Below are 16,703 nucleotides of genomic sequence, written 5' to 3'. Positions count from 1 at the left end.
TTACTTTTTGTTCATTTACGTGCAGGTTAGACAACAAAACACGAAACTTCAGATCATATGTATTTTCAGATGATAAACACTAAATTGACATGTCTTTCCGACATACTCTGAAAAAGATTGTTGTGGTTGTTGTTGTTGTTTTTTCCGAGCTTGCCGGAATTATCCACTAAAGTTGTAAAACTGTAAGGAAAGCTAGATGTCTAGAATCTTGGCATTATATGGCCAAATTTTTTCCTGTACTTTTATGTGTAGGTTAGACAATAAATTAAAAAAAAGAATCAGAATCCGGATCTAGACTGGTACTGACTCTCTCTAACCTACGAAATGTATTTCGCGCATATCAGACAGGAAAGGCCAGTGTAAATTCGGATCTTTTCTATTTTTGTATGACAAAACGAAATTCTTATCGTACAGTCTATCTACAGTAGTTTTCCCAGAATCCCCGACCGTGAAATCGAGCATGCGTATTTCAGAAATATAGACTAACGTAGTTGCTAGCGCTCGAGAGCGCTAGCAATAAGAGAGAAACGAACGACAACTCTGCAAGGGAGATTGATTTGAATACCGTGATTTAGCGTGAATGTAATGCGCACGCGCAAGATTGTAAAATCCAAAAAATCCAGATGATTTCCGGAATTTTTTGAGGAATTTTCGTTGATTATTCATTAGCGAAGCTTAATTGAGAAAAAATAAAAACAAATTGGTAATCTTCAAGTACCAGTGATGTTTAAAATATATCAAATAAAAGACGGTACTCTTCCGATTTATCGGTATTAAAGGCCAAAAATTCGAGTCTATTATTTTAATATAGTAGTATAGATAAGGTTCCTTGACATTGGTCCTCATTACACATCTTGAACGTAACCAATCATCTGTGATTTTTTTTTGGGGGGGGGGGGGAGGGGGGGAGGGGGGGTGTTTCTCTTTTTTCATATAAATTTCCTTCTTTGTAAGTTTTTTGTTTTTATTTGTTTAATGTGTTTTTATTTTATGGTTTGTTTGTTTTGTTTTTGTTGCTGTTGTTTTTCTCTAAAATTCAGAAATGATGACAAGAAAGTGTTAAGGACAGAGTGGAGTAACAACAACAAGCTTTCTGAGAGTATTACTTAAGTTATACTAGCCCCCTACCAACAAGTGTAATCTGGTTCCCCTTAAAAATAAAAAAGTACGTAATTCTGTTAAAAATAATTGATGGGAAATGAAATGCAAACTTGATCTGTAACTCATCAAGACAGACTCACATACCCAAAAAATTAGCTCAATATCTGCAAGCATGTAGAAAAGAAGTGTGGAAAACCAAGTGGGCCAGACAGAAGATAAAGGGACAGACAGAAGAAGGGACAGACAAATGGACAGGTGAGGGGGAAACCATGTCATTTAAGAAATAAATAACAAGTTTAAAAACTTCTCTGGGAAATGAAGTGGGTCGGTCACGTGATCAAATCCTGTGAAGGCCGAAGTAAATAACATAGTCCTATGAAGATATTTGCTCTCTGTATGTTTATATAAGAGAGAGATACTCAGTACCACAAATGTATATATTTTAATATGAAACCTATTGAATTATGAAATTATATACAAATTTTATTATAAATAGTGAATACAAAAAAAAATTATAACATGGCACCACAAGAACACAAAGAAAATGATTATTACCAAGATTACAGGAATTGTCAAAAAGGGAGTTGTTGGATATTTATGATGTGGCTGTAAAACATTTAAAAACAGATTTCACTTTGGAAGTGCACTAATTCAATAAAATATTATCACAGACAAAAGAAAAATTATCAAATAGATTAAATCAAACAAGTAATTTTTCTGCAATCATTCTCAATTCATCTGTTTACGCCTCACATACATGCTATACATGAAGAAATCTATCATGTGACTCTGTTTGTTCAGATTTAATTTTTTCAACTACTTTTTTCACAAAGTCCTCCAAACTTAAGGCAGCTGATAAGTCCCCTGATACCTTAAGTCTCCCACTCATGTAGGCCTGTAGGGGCTTTGTGTTCCCCACAAACATGTTCTGCATATCTGACACAGACAAGGTCAAAGTCACATCAGGTTCACCACCAGGGGGCAGGCCTTCCCCAGCACTTCCACTTCCTGGAAAAAAACATATAAATCCTTATTATTCCTAAATATTGATACAATTAATTATAAATAAAATATATACTTAATCAAAAGGGATTTTAAACAAATTTATCACAAATAATTATAGGGAACAATTTGAATTTTCATTCCCAATGAAAAATTCAGAAATTTATAATTTCTGTTTATAATTCAGTGCATACTGGTATTTTTGTCCATTATTCTATTCTATTGCCTTACCATTCTTGAGATCTAGATAAAAGAGTCCACCATTTTCTCCATCCAGCTGGAACAAGTAGACATTACCATTCTGCCTAACGGTCACTTCATTGATCAGTCGCCCAGCAGCCCTGATGACCTCCCTTGGAGATGGGGCATCCTCAACACTACCTGCAGCGCCATCTGGGGAGAGGGCCATAACAGTAGGGAGTGTTGGAGGTTCAGGGGTAGCCCCTTGCTGCTCCTCACCAGACTTATTGTCACTGGAGTCTGAAAAATACATTTGAAGACATTCGCATATGCAATATAGTAAAATACGTTAGTGGTAAACATTATAGAGCTATGGTGAAATCCTTGTTATGATAGAATTTGACACTTCTGAAACATTATGACCTTGACCTTGTCTCATTGACTTTTGTTCAGGTTCATGATGTATCCGAAGATCATCAACAAAGCTGATTTTAAATAAAGTATGATCTTAAGTTACTGAATTCAAAATGATGCGGTGGACAAGAATTTTACACATCAAATCCACAGTGACCTTGATTTTGTCTAAATGATCATCATGCAGTGTTGTTAAAACCTTCTGGACATAAGAAACTTTTGTGACTTGGTATCATCTAATTTTTTCTCCACGTCAAAGCTATTATCAAGGCAAAAATAAAATTTTACTCATCAATTTAACAAGAGGCCTATGGGCCTTAACATTCACCTGAATATCAGGTGTTTTTCAGGCTATGACTACTATGGGTCCACCTGGAACTGCCTTAGACCTATATCAATACATTTAACAGTTTGATGAGAAGTTTATAATCATTATCAAATTTAGCTTGTCCCCTATAAATTCATGAGGAAACGAAATAAACGGGTACAAGTGATTTCGGCACCTGGTGAATTCGGCACCTAATGAAAAAGTGAATTCGGCACCTGGTGAATTCGGCATCAGAATCTGGTAAATTCGGCATCGGAATCTGGTGAATTCAGCACTTATTTGTGTTAATTCGGTAACCGTGTAATTGTTGAGTGTTTTGTTAAAATTTTTCATGTGATTAATTGGTTAATTGCTTTTAAAGGGAACAAGAGGCCCATGGGCCACATCGCTCACCTGAGTAACTTGGGCCATGCTGTTCATTACCAAACTTCCCCCCTTGTAATACCTATTGTGGCCCCGCCCTACACCCAGGGGCCATGATTTGAGCAATTTAGAATCTACACTACCCCAGGATGCTTCCACATAAGTTTCAGTTTTTCTGGTCCAGTGGTTCTTGAGAAGATTTTTAAAGATTTTTCCTATATATTTCAATGTAAAACTTGGGATTCCCTATTGTGCCCCCCCCCCCCATCCCCGGGGTCATGATTTGAATAATTTAGAGTGTACACTACTTGAGGATGTTTCCACGTAAGTTTCAGCTTTTCTGGCTCAGTGGTTCTTGAAAAGAAGATTTTTAAAGATTTTTCCTATATATTTCAATGTAAAACTTGTATTCCCTATTATGGCCCCGCCCTACCCTCGGGGGTCATGATTTTAATAATTTAGAATCTACACTACCCCAGGATGCTTCCACATAAGTTTCAGCTTTTCTGGCTCAATGGTTCTTGAGAAGAAGATTTTTAAAGATTTTTCCTATATATTTCAATGTAAAACTTGTACTTCCTATTGCGGCCCCGCCCTACCCCCGGGGGTCATGATTTTAACAATTTAGAATCTACACTATCCCAGGATGCTTCAATATAAGTTTCAGCTTTTCTGGCCCAGTGGTTCTTGAGAAGAAGATTTTTTTATGACCCCACCCTATTTTTGTCTTTTCTTGATTATCTCCCCTTGTAAGGGGACTTGGCCCTTTATTTTAACAATTTAAACTCCCCTTCCCCCAAGGAACTTTGTACCAAGTTTGGTTAAAATTGGCCCAGTGGTTCTTGAGAAGAAGTTGAAAATGTGAAAAGTTTACAGACGGACGGACAGACGGACAGACGGACGGACGACGGACAACGGGTGATCAGAAAAGCTCACTTGAGCTTTCAGCTCAGGTGAGCTAAAAAAAGGTGTTTCAATTTTTTTTTAACGAATAAAGTAATTTTTTAAAACAAAAATGCGTGTTTGTAAAGTATAGATCTAATGATTTAAAGTTCATCTGTGGAAAACTCAATTAGAAATACTGTAAGTTTAAGACTATAATTCGTACTGAAACGTACAAAATTGAATTATCAGTTTATAAATATATACTAAAATCTCTCTCAGTCTCGCTAAATTTTTGCGGGTATAGAAAAGTTAAAGCTAAAGAACGAAGCATATAATACTAGTAATTATCTTAAGTGGAAAATTTTATTATTCTAGTTGTAGTCTTTATATTTGATCGTTCTGTATTAAATAATATGCATCTGAAGCAACACCGATCTTGATTTTTTGTAACATATTTTAGTGGAAAATAGAAGAAAATTTAATGGAAGTTTATTTTCAGAATAACCCGCTGTCCTTCGCTTGACAAAAAATGTATATAACCAAGTTTTGAAAAAAAAAGCTTGTCCATAATAATTGTACTACATGTATTCAAAATTGTAATTTTTTTTATGCCAGTGTGTTGAAATGCTTAAGCGAAAAATTGGATTATAAAGCAACGAATTTTTTACCAGGGAAGACATAATATTGTTTTTCAAGTAGATAATTTTATCAAATGTCCTTTTTGAAATATATATTCACAGCCCATAATTCACAATTATTTACAGACACCATACCAACAAAATTGTCTCACTCAAAAAAATAACTCTCATTACTATAATTTAATTTGGGAATGTATTTGCATTAAAAAAATCTTTTCAACTTTGGGACAACATTAATAAACATTAATATAAATCCTTAGACGAGAATTAAAAATTTTATATTGTTGAAAATTTAGAACTGTACCGAAACTACATACCAAATTCGTACCATACCAAAAATCATAGTATATTTTACTTCATAAACTAAAAATGTACTTTTTTTTTTAATTACCACTGCAGCCATTAGTTGGCGTAAAAGAGTTTTATCTTATTATAATGTTCAACATTCAGTGGTAAAATATCGATGGTCATTTAACATGTGCGTTGCATAATATTTGCAACCTTAATTACACAACTTCCTGTAGATTCCTAACAAGCCTGCTGCTTTGAAAGGAATTTTTATTGTACTGGAGTCGTTATATCAATTTCTTATAGACGTATCAAGTAAAAATATAGAGCATGATGCTGTACAAGCAAATCATTAATAAATAAATAAATAAAGATCAATGGTAACTTTTTCATCTCCGTAACAGTCATTTCCCTAACATGTACCCAAATTTATTTTGTACGTTTACAACATCTCATACAAACATAACATTATTTAAGAAAAAAAACATATTTTCGGTATATTAAGAATGTTTAAACCATGTACAGCTTTTAGATCTGAAACAAACACGCTCGAAGAATATCACGAAAACGGGAGTTTACTCGGAGCTATGTATATATATATATATATATATATATATATATATATATATATATATATATATATATATATATATATATATATATATATATATATATATGCTGTAATTAGATCCTCATTTGAACGATTTAACATTTTTTTTTTCCTTTATATTGAATTAAATTCAATTGACTTTAAAGATCTTACTTTTTTTCAATTATGGACTACAAATTTTGATGAACAATTCAAAATAGCACTAAAAAATCCAGATAAAAAAATCTAAATTGAAATACTAGTAGTAAGGGAGAAAGGGGTAAGGTTTTGCCGTACGGCATTGATAATTAAACCAATAACTTGCGCATTGCTAGGTAAAACTTGCTCATAATAGGGTAAAATGTTTCTATAAAATGGTCCTGCTCCAAACATATTCATAAAGCACATAGAAAGGGGGACCTGCTCTCTCCCGGCCTTCCCTTTTTTTCCAAGAAGAGTCTATTGCTGTAAACACAGGAATTCGCATACCTATCAATTTTTCTGAAATTTTCAGTAAATATAAAAAATACGTAATACCTATAATAATAATATGATATTATTATAGGTATTACATATTTTTTATATTTACTGAAAATTTCGGTAAAATTGATAGGTATGCGAACTCCTGTGCTGTAAATTTTGATTGAATTTTTTTAAATTCAATTTTTGGTGTACAGTATGGTCAAACACTCCTAATGTCCAAATAATATACATGTGTTAAAAATTAGAACAAAAGTGGAATTGATCACAATCCCCCCCTTTTTTTTCTATTTCGGAAAAGATAACATATGTCTGTTAATAATTGTAATGCTCTTTCCTTTAAATATATCATATATACTTTATATGTTACTTACTAGATAGAAAATTAGACAGCCGTTTTAGTGTTCAGATCTACAGTTTTTTTTTCCCCAAAAGGGGGAGGGGTGGGGGGATCCAAGCCCACTCAAAAATTAAAAAAAAATGAGATATACAATTCAACCTAAGGAAATTGACAAGCAAAAAGTTTAAGAATTCTGTCTGAAAAACCTTTCTTTCGTGGCAGAGACAAGGCAGGGGGGCGTGTCTTCTCTTACCTGTATAACTATGAAAATCCAAAGTTGGGGGGGGGGGGGTGTCGGACAAATCTCCATTCAACATCCGATGTTTTGAAGTCATGAAGTCATTGTAAGGGGGGGGGAGGGGGGGGGACAAATCTCCATTTAAGATCCGATGTTTTGAATATTGCCTGTTGGTTGTATTTTCTTTAGCTTATGCACTACTGCGCTTCAAGAAAAAAAATGTCAAAGGTTATATATACTTCAGCTTTTCTAGATATTATTTAAGTCTAAGTATACATGTAGGCTACAAAAATCCCCAAAGACTCATTATGCTTTGAAAAGGATTTGATGTACAGATGGTAAAAGTTCTTTCATTTCAATAAAGAAAAATAATTTTCATTTCCTTCGTATAGTATACTAAATGTTGTGTTTCACATGCTGTTTGAGATGTAATGAATATAATTTAGGCAGCACAATTTTGTTGAATTTCTCTTTCCTTATGGAAAAGAAATTATTTTTCAAATAGCGGCCGGTGCATTTTTTTAGTTTATAACCGGTCCATACATACCAAACTCTGATAGCAACCGTAACATGAGAAGATCTTGGTTTCGTCCAGAAATCTCTTTCAAATACTCTTTAAAAAATATTTTTATTATATTTACGTATATTTAAGTGCACAAGGATTAATCAGAGACTTAAACGAATTGGGGTCACTTTTTGACAGTTTTACAATTCCAAGTGTCTCCAATATATTTATATCAGCTAGCAGTCGTTCCTTTTTGGAATAGAAACATTGAACGCATTTTTGTTCCAGTAGCAACCGTTTATGTACTACACCGTGAAAATGAAAGAAAACTGTTTGATAAAGATAATTATCTAAAACATCTTCAAAAATTATTAGTATTTATTATATTCTTAATAATTGAAAACCTGGTGCCAAATTAACTAGATGCCGAGTGCACCAGGTGCCGAATTGACTAGGTACCGAATATACCACGTGCCGAATTCACTTTACTTGGTGCCTAATAAACCAGGTGCCGAGTTTACCAGGTGCCGAATTGACTAGAATTCAAATAAACAATGAATAATAAATTTCAATATATGACCCCCCCCCCCTACAATTTTTAAGATTTTGTCCAATTCTTATGACAAACCATTGATCACCCATTGTGTACCCATTCTCCCCCACAGCCATGATTGGAACAAACTTAAGTCTGCATTACTTAAGGAACTAGGCTGGCATATCATGACCCTGCTGTTCTTGAGAAGAATTTTGGAAGATTTTTCCTACATATTCCCATGTAAATTTTATCTCTTATTGTGGCCCAAACCCATCCTCAGGGGTCATGATTTGAACCAACTTGAATCTGCACTACCTGAGGATGCCTCCATATTAATATGACTAATATTGCTCTGCTGTTCTTGATAAGAAGATTTTTGATGATTTTTTTCCCATATATTCATACATAAAATTTTGATCCCTAATTGTGGCCCCACTCTCACCAGGTGATTGGAGCAAGTTTGAATCTCATTACCTAGGGATGCTTCCATATTAATATAATAAATCATGGCTTTGCTTTTCTTGAAAAGAAGATTTTTAAAGAATTTTCCTATAAAATCCCTTTAAAACTTTCATCCCTTATTATGGCTCCCAGTGGCCATTATTTGCACTAATTTGAATCTGCATTACCTGAGGATGCTCCCATATCAACATGGCTAATCATGGCTTTGCTTTTTTTGAGAAAATTTTTCCTATATATTCCTATGTAAAACTGATCCCCAATTGTGGCCCTACCCTACCCCTGGTGGTCATGATTTAAACAAACTTGAATCTACACTACCTGAGGATGCTTTCATATCAATAGGACTAATCATGGCTTTGCTGTTCTTGAGAAAAAGATATTTAAAGATTTTTTCCTATATATTCCTATGTAAAAATTTGATCTCCCATTGTGGCCCCACCCTACCCCCTAGGGTCATGATTTGAACAAACTTGAATCTGTACTACCTGGGGATGCTTCCATATTAATATATGTATGACCAATCAGGTCTTTGCTGTTCTTGAGAAGATTTTAAAAGATTTCTTACTATATATTTCCAAGTAAACTTAGATCCTCTTCTTTGGCCCCATCCTACCCTTGGGGGCCATGATTTGAATTAACTTGAATCTACACTATGTCAGAAAGCTTTCATATATAAGTTTCATCTCTTCTGGTCCATGGTTCTTTAGAAGATTTTTAAATGACCCCACCCTATTTGTGCCTTTTCTTGATTATCACCCCTTGGAAGGGGGTACTGCCCTTCATTTGAACAAATTTAAATCCCCTTAACCCAAGAATACTCTGTGGCAAGTTTGATTGAAATTGGTCCAGTGGTTCCTGAGAAAAAGTTGAAAATGTAAAAAGTTTACACACAATCACATCTGCACAATGGCACAATGATGGACAAACACAGATAGCAAAAGGTCACCTGAGTGACTCAGGTGACCTAAAAATAACTGATGCATATGTTCAAATGTTATGTATTATTTCTAAAAAGTTTGGGGGAAAAATATTAGATAGTTTCAGCAATAATCTTCAGACAATAAAAAATGTTTATGGACAAAGAACAGGCAGAAAGATTCCAGCATAACACAAAATACATCTACTACCTTTTATATTCTGCATAAACATAGTGGCCAGCTGCTGGAATGTGTTGGGAAGATCCCCTCCAAGACCTAATGCAGCTAGAGGGTCCCTGGGCTCAGGGGCCTGGAGTACTTTTATAAATGGTCTAAAAAATAAGGCTTAGTGTAATTTTTTTTTGATTTGAGAAGAACATCTTTTATATCAAATTGGGTACTGTATTATATATTTTTTGTTTCTGTCTTTAATCATATTTGCAAAATACTTTACTCAAAATACTGCAATAATTAAAACATATAATAGATGGGTAATAAATTTTAATGCAGTAAATACTAAGATATAATGTTCTGTTTGAATATAAATCTATTTACATTTCTATCTTGACAACTTCTACGCCCCATCCACTGGTTGTGGCATTTGTATCCTCCTATCATTACAAAATAAAGATACATTTATATATACAACATGTACACTTTAATATATATATATATATACATGTATATATATTTTACCTTTTTTGCACTCTTATTTTTAAACAACACAAGTAACTATAATATCTACACAAATCAAAGAACATTATAACAATCACTCAATTTGTACCATCAACAATGCAGTGCAAAAAAGTCTTTTGACATGGTACATGTATTTAACACCCAATATATGGATTGTAATAATTTATCCTCCTATTACAATGGGAGTATTACATACCTTTATACCTTACACCCACGGCAGAACACTCACCTGTATTTTAGCGGCTATTATCAGTTTATTTGACTTCATGTCCTCCAAGTCTCTGCGGACAAAGCTATTTTTGAGGGATGCCATCAGAAGTGTACGTAAAGGTGAATTCAGATCCTGAAGACTAAGAACAAATTTTTCCACGTCTACGACTTTATAGAAAACGTCTGCCCCAACCTCTACTACTCCTCTGTCTGATGATATCATCTGTAAGACGAAAACAAGGATTTCATCAGACAAAAAAATTACATCACGGTGTCCAACAAGGGAAATAACTCTTACTTCAAATTTATACAGAGCATTCCTTTGATATTTTTTTTCCATTCATTTACACCAATTAACTTAACACTTTTTATTTAATACTCATGAAAATTTCAATACCTCTAATCTAAAGGGAAAAAAGGTTGACCTATTTACAATTTTATGACATACACTAGAGTTTCAGTGTGAAATGAATGTCCCTGCCAGCATACAAGTTAATACTTGAAAGTCCAAGGATGTGAAAATAAAGAAAAACTTGAACTTGATCTGTTAGTCATATATTAAAAATCTCCTTATCTACAAGCACAGCAAAAAAAGAAAAAAGTCTGGAAAACGGTGTATTATTAGAAATCGTCTGAGTCTAAGAGCAATAACTTTTGTGAAAATTGGTCAATCAACATGAAACTCAAACTTGATCTTTCAGTCATCTACATGTATATAAAATATACCAAAAATCAGCTTGTTATCTATAAGCACAGCAAAACAGTCCAAAATAACTATGATGAAATGAGGGAAGGAAAGAGGTAACTTTAAACACTGGCCATTTTATGGCAGGGGCATAAAAATCATTTCTCTATTAGCATTTTGCCTACATTGCTCACCTGCTGTGGGGGCACATTAAATGCCTTTATCTTCATGTCTACTTTTCTACAGTTATCCACACATGGTAAAATGAAAACTATCCCTGTAAAAAGAATTTGTTACAAAAAGTATCTGGCAATATTATCCCAAGGCAAGGGAAACAAGATTAATAACTGACAACTACAGATACACATGTACCATTGATAAATATACCACTAGTGTGCATACAGGCATAGAGTTATTTCCTCCATGCTATTTACACAATATTCATTACTACTTGCTGTTGTTTTTTTATTTTTAGTGCTTTCCATAGACTGAGAAAACAAATGATTTTTTTCTGAAAAATTGTTCACAAAAAAACTAAATAAAGACAAAACATGCATTATTTCTTACCTGGACCTTTAATCTCCACAAGTCGTCCTAAACGGAATATAGCAATCCTCTCATATTGTCCCAGTTTCTGAAGGAAAATAAAATAATTTTGAAAGTTTTAATATGAAACATTTCAATTTTATCAATATCCTTAGATTTCAGAACTTTCCCTGGATCAGTAATTTTTTTGTATGTACTTGAAATCTTATTCTATCTTATGAACTATGGTATTTAGTAACTGTTAATAGAAATGTAAAGTAATATATTTTTTAAAAAAGAATTTGTCTAAATTTAAATAAAATATATTTGAAATCATTCATAATAAGAGTTACAATACATATAGAATATGCAAGTAGGTCATGCCACATATGACCAATAATTACCACACACAACTTCTATATATATGCATAGATAAGAGATAAATTTATTTGTTCTAATCTACTTCATACATCCCTGGTTTATGTGAAAATAAACAGACAAATTAATTTGATCTGTTTTTATTTTTCCTACTCTGTAATTGTGATCTTTACCCTGAAACAGAACCAGCCACTGACAGGGAAGGTTAGGATCAGGAGTAGGATACAGCAAGCCGTCAGAAACAGGTGGCACACTCGACCAATCAAAGGCTGCTTCACTGTAAACACAAGTAATACATGTGTACTATAATAGCAACAGATGGCTGTTGTTTTTGAAAGCAGAATCAGTATGGATGATTTCCCATTCATCTTCCCAATGCATCTGTCCTACTAAGATATGCGACCTCTAATACATGTATATCTATAGCGCAAATAAACATTTCACGATTTTGTATTAGTCATGATACTGTATCTTACTAGTTTTGGTCCTACTACCTCAAAGTTTTTTGAGAACAATTTCATAAGACATCACCTTACTTGCACTTTCTATTAATTACACTGTATCTCCCCATGGGACATTACGGATCTGTGGTAAGGTGAGTTGCATTATCTCCCCAAGGGAAGGGGCATCATCCTTCATTTCAACAAACCTGAATTCCTTAATTTAATAATAATTTGTGCTGAATTTGGTTGAAAATCCCCCTTAAGTTCTAGAGAAGACACATGGGAAAATTTAACAGAAACACACTGGACAGAAAGACGGACGGTTATAAAACTTCAGGTGAACAAAATATAGACAAGAAAAATTTCTAATATTCGAATACCAATACATAAAATCAAACCAATATTGCAACAATAGATTAACATTGATTTCTAATATGTACCTTTACCTCTTGTGAACTGAACATCTTCAACACAGCGGGATTCTGTAAAGCTAAACGCTGATCTGTATTTGTTAGGGTTGATTGGAGCAAATTGGTTGTCTACACTGGAGTAGCTAAAGGAAGAGGAGAAATCTAGTCGGACATCATCCACTTGGTCTGAAGTAGGCAGTTTCATGTATCGGGCTGACATTGTTGGTTAGCAGAAATGCAACATCTAGAAATATATGGATAAGATATAATTTTTTTAATTATTACAGGGATTTATCAGTCTGATTTGTGAAATACCATTTGTTTTTTTTTTTAATTTGGAAAATTTATCAACATTTTGATGAAATTGGGAAAAAAGAAAATAAGAAGAAGTTTTAAAAATTAAAAAAAACTTGATACTCCCACAGTTTAAAGCATTAATTCTGTTTTTTAGCTACTAAATTTTTTTATATTTTGCTAAAAAAAAATCTTATTCTGATTTCACATTTACATAGAAACAAAAATCCAATTGCAGCAGATCAAGTATCCTGATCAAGATATTAGCAACTGACTTCCATTTTTGCTTTAGAGTCATCACTGAAATCAAAATTCACAAATGATCCTATGGAAATTAAAATATGAATTTTATTATTAAGAAAATGGGATGGGGGTATTGTTTATTGCTGCATGGTAGTGTGAGTTTACATGTTAAATTGACAAGAACAGTTGTATACATTGCCGAACAGATGTAGCATCGACATTTTTTCTGGCAGCTCAACTTGCCAAATAGACAATAGTGTATCTGGTCACACTTTTTCTTATCATAACATTTACAGTATCAATTTTATTTCTTATTTCTTAAATTTGGGCAACCAAATTTTGCATTTGCACATGTCGAAGTTTGAAGGTCAAGGGAATCTGAAAGTTATTATCTACATGTATCCCTGCCCTTCTCCTTCCTTCCCAACCCCAACAAAAAAAAAAACATACCCCTATTCCTACTCTTTACATTGATTGGGCATGATGGGCTTGTCAACTGATTTTCGGACTACTGCACATTGATCTAATAGAATTTTTTCCATAGTGACCTCAGGACCCATAATTCCTTAATAATTGCATCATGCTGTAAACTACATTCTCTCAGTAACAACAAAAGTTTACCAAAAAAAATAAATTCACCTTGATTTAATTGATTTTACACATAAATATCAGTTGTTTAAAATTTGCACTTTTCAGACTTTGTTATTGAAATGCAACTAACATTACGATGTCATGTGACAAGTCACAGTCTATATAGAACTTCCAAATGTCTCATGTGGTTCAAAGAGACAGATCTAAGTTAAAAGTAAATGGGTAACCAGTAATAAATACACAACTGTGCTAGCCCCAACAATTGCATCATCAACATATTTAATAATCATGCATGTTGTATGCTCAAAAGGGAATAAAATTTGGAATTAGAAAATAAATATATTCCAGGATTTTTTTACTTATGACTTTAATTTCATTTTTTTCTTCAAAATCTAAATCGCATGGGCAGTGATTTTTTAAGGGCCGACTTTGGGTTGAACCTCAGCAGAGCAAGCTCTATAGACTAATGTGTAAGAACAGAGGAATTCTGGAATAAAATCTGCATATTCGTCAAGCAAATTTTTATGTGAAACCTTCCCACAATTCTTTTTTCTACTATGATTCCATGTGATAGTGGCAAATATAATAGGCCCCCAGTTATTGTAAAGATTTACTTCTTGTAGAACTTAAAAGACAGGTCTGGTACAATCAGTACATTTAGCTATGTAGCTTGAATTACCTACTCAAAGTAGCTTTATTTAGCTACTAAATCAGACTTAATTCTTAAATGATCATTTTTTCTAGCATATGCAAAAAATTGCAATTTGATGCAGTGATCATGGTGATAGTTCAACTTTGAATGGATAAGAAAACAATTCATGAAAAATCACTTTTCAAGATGTGTTAATCTCCATCAGTTCAATTGCAATCAAAGTTCTAAAAGTTTAGGGCTATATATACATGTACAACAGTTAATTTGTGACCAAATAGTTACTTCTTGAATGAAATAACAAAGAAGACCAGTTCTGGTTAAATGATTATTGACTGGTAGTAATTCAGCACAATTTGAAGTAATCATACTTATCCATGCCTCACTGTACATAAGGTGATGTGCAGTTACTCCAACAATAGAAATACATCTTTTGCTTAAAAGTGTTCAAAAGCAGCAATGTTTCAACTATCTTTGCTCTGGGTTGCTTTTTTAAATTTGATTCTAGTATAAATATTAGTGGTCACATACTTGCAATTTTTTTTGTCTGTTTTTAATAAAAAGCAAAATTGTGAAACTTGCATTAAAATAGCTAAATAAAGCTACTTAAAGAAGCTAAATAAAGTTATGGTAGGTAATTCAAGCTATGTAGCTAAATGTAGTGATTGTACTTGACCTGAAAGAAAGCAAAAAATAATTTCATTCTACTCTACAATGAATTTTATTGAAAAATTGCACCATTTAGACTCTGCTATAGAAATGCAACTAACGTCATGTGACATCACAGTCTAGACTGTACGTGTCTTGTTTGTTTCAAGTTTGAAAAGACCGATCAAAATTACACTGTATGTGTCAGTCAGATGGGCTTAATCGCTGGTGGCCAGTTGGTAGAGCACATGACTGGAGATTCTGGGTGCCCGGGTTCGAATCCTAGTCTGGTCCTTCACATTTTTCTCCTCTCTTATTAGGTTACATTTGGTGCCATGCCCTGGAAGTGACAGGTGAAAGACTAGATAGAACGTCTATCATTAAAATGATATTATCCTACTGACCCGGTTTAACGATAGAATTTGTTCCGTGTATTGGCAATGTAGCAAAATAAACACAGCAGATAACTCGAACTCTGTGCATTTTCTATGAACAATCCAGGGAGTTTCGAATGTCAATATGGCATGTAAATTTGAAGAGAGAAAAAAACGTTGAGAAAATTAGTTGATTTTTCGTATTTACATGTATATGGATTATTTTTTAGGTTTAAAGGCATATACAATCTCAAAAAGGTTTGTTATGATTAATTTGGTAGTTATTTACAGTGCAACTCCTTCTGTATTCTTCAAAATCATTTCGGAGCGGATCCACTCCGATTTGCTACATTGCAAGTTTATGGGATGTATTCTAACTGTGGTGAGGGCTTGTCCCAAGACACATGTACAGTTAGATTATTCTAACTAGCGAAAGACCTGCCAGGGAAGAGCCTGGGTTGGTGTTTTAAGGGGCCGAAGACCTTTAAGGAGGTAGGAATGTGGTGGTCAAACCAGCTCGATCGCTGGTGGCCAGATAATTCAGTTGGTAGAGCACCTGACTGGAGATTCAGGGGGCCGGGTTGGAATCCCGGTCTGATCCGTCGTATTTTTCTCCTCTCAGTTACAAGCGTAAGCTGTGTAAAGATTTCTGATGGAACAGCTGCCCTTGCCCCGACACCATTAAACATATAAGTATAAAGGGGTAGACCTATATATACTAATCATTTCGTCATTTACTAAATTAGATGCCATGGGGAGTGCCTACGAACACATCAAGAGATCAATATGAGTTTAACATACCTCTTAGTTTTAAGGATTCCCCATTCTGTTTGCAAAAAAATGATATTCAAGCTTCAAAAATAAAAAGTTAAATGTAAACTTAGAAAAGAGTATGCATATCAATATCCTAAAATGGCTAAATTTCGAAATCGACAAAATTTGCCGAATTTCATGCAGGAAACGAAGTCTGGAAGCTAAAATTAGACAATAACGTAAACTCAATAAATCCGGAAAGGTTCTATTTATTTGTTATAATAACAAATTACCGATCTGTTATTACAAATGTTAAAAAAAATTATTTTTCATTAAAAATTATCAAATTGTTAGAACACTATAAAACGTGTGTGTGGTGGGGGGGGGGCTGTTTTAAAGCATTTTTGACCGTTTTGTCGTGTAATCTGTATGTGGTTCTTCTTTTTAAGTTTGTTTCACGCCTTTTAGCTATTCTCCATATAATCATGATAATGGACGCAATTTTCACTACGTGGTGAAGTATAACAGTAACACATACT

The 16,703-nt window shown here is 33.6% G+C and overlaps 1 protein-coding gene across 5 annotated transcripts; it reads right to left on the bottom strand.

Moving 5' to 3' along the window:
• Positions 1–1,558: 1,558 nt before the first annotated feature.
• On the bottom strand, positions 1,559–16,317 carry LOC133185602 (stomatin-like protein 1). 5 transcript variants are annotated; one of them, XM_061320914.1, is made up of 10 exons: positions 16,213–16,317; positions 12,643–12,856; positions 11,933–12,036; positions 11,424–11,490; positions 11,051–11,133; positions 10,191–10,394; positions 9,821–9,876; positions 9,467–9,597; positions 2,335–2,583; positions 1,559–2,109 (listed from the first exon to the last, which is right to left on the bottom strand). In XM_061320914.1, exons 2-10 carry the CDS (start codon positions 12,830–12,832, stop codon positions 1,862–1,864), a joined length of 1,332 nt encoding a protein of 443 aa, XP_061176898.1. In that variant the 5' UTR covers positions 12,833–12,856; positions 16,213–16,317; the 3' UTR covers positions 1,559–1,861. The 5 variants fall into 5 exon arrangements, with proteins under 5 accessions (XP_061176898.1, XP_061176901.1, XP_061176900.1 ...); XM_061320917.1 differs by having other exon boundaries at positions 9,476–9,597; XM_061320916.1 differs by having other exon boundaries at positions 12,649–12,856; positions 16,213–16,316.
• Between the last annotated feature and the right edge of the window lie 386 nt (positions 16,318–16,703).

Source organism: Saccostrea echinata, unplaced genomic scaffold (assembly GCF_033153115.1).
Source record: "Saccostrea echinata isolate AGI-Se365-2 ecotype Australia unplaced genomic scaffold, CSIRO_AGI_Sech_v1 ptg000012l, whole genome shotgun sequence".
In the NCBI taxonomy this organism is placed as follows: Eukaryota; Metazoa; Mollusca; class Bivalvia; order Ostreida; family Ostreidae; genus Saccostrea; species Saccostrea echinata.
The sequence above is the reverse complement of the archived record's forward strand: the minus strand, read 5'-3'. Positions and strand labels throughout refer to the sequence as shown.

What these genes read in the sequence shown, in the direction of transcription:
- LOC133185602 (XM_061320914.1), bottom strand. Translation starts at nt 12,832, where the DNA reads ATGTCAGCCCGATACATGAAACTGCCTACTTCAGACCAAGTGGATGAT. An exon ending in TAATAGCCGCTAAAATACAG is followed by an intron (nt 9,877 to 10,190) that starts GTGAGTGTTCTG and finishes TTGTAATGATAG; the next exon opens with GAGGATACAAATGCCACAAC. An exon ending in TTATCTAGATCTCAAGAATG is followed by an intron (nt 2,110 to 2,334) that starts GTAAGGCAATAG and finishes GTTTTTTTCCAG; the next exon opens with GAAGTGGAAGTGCTGGGGAA.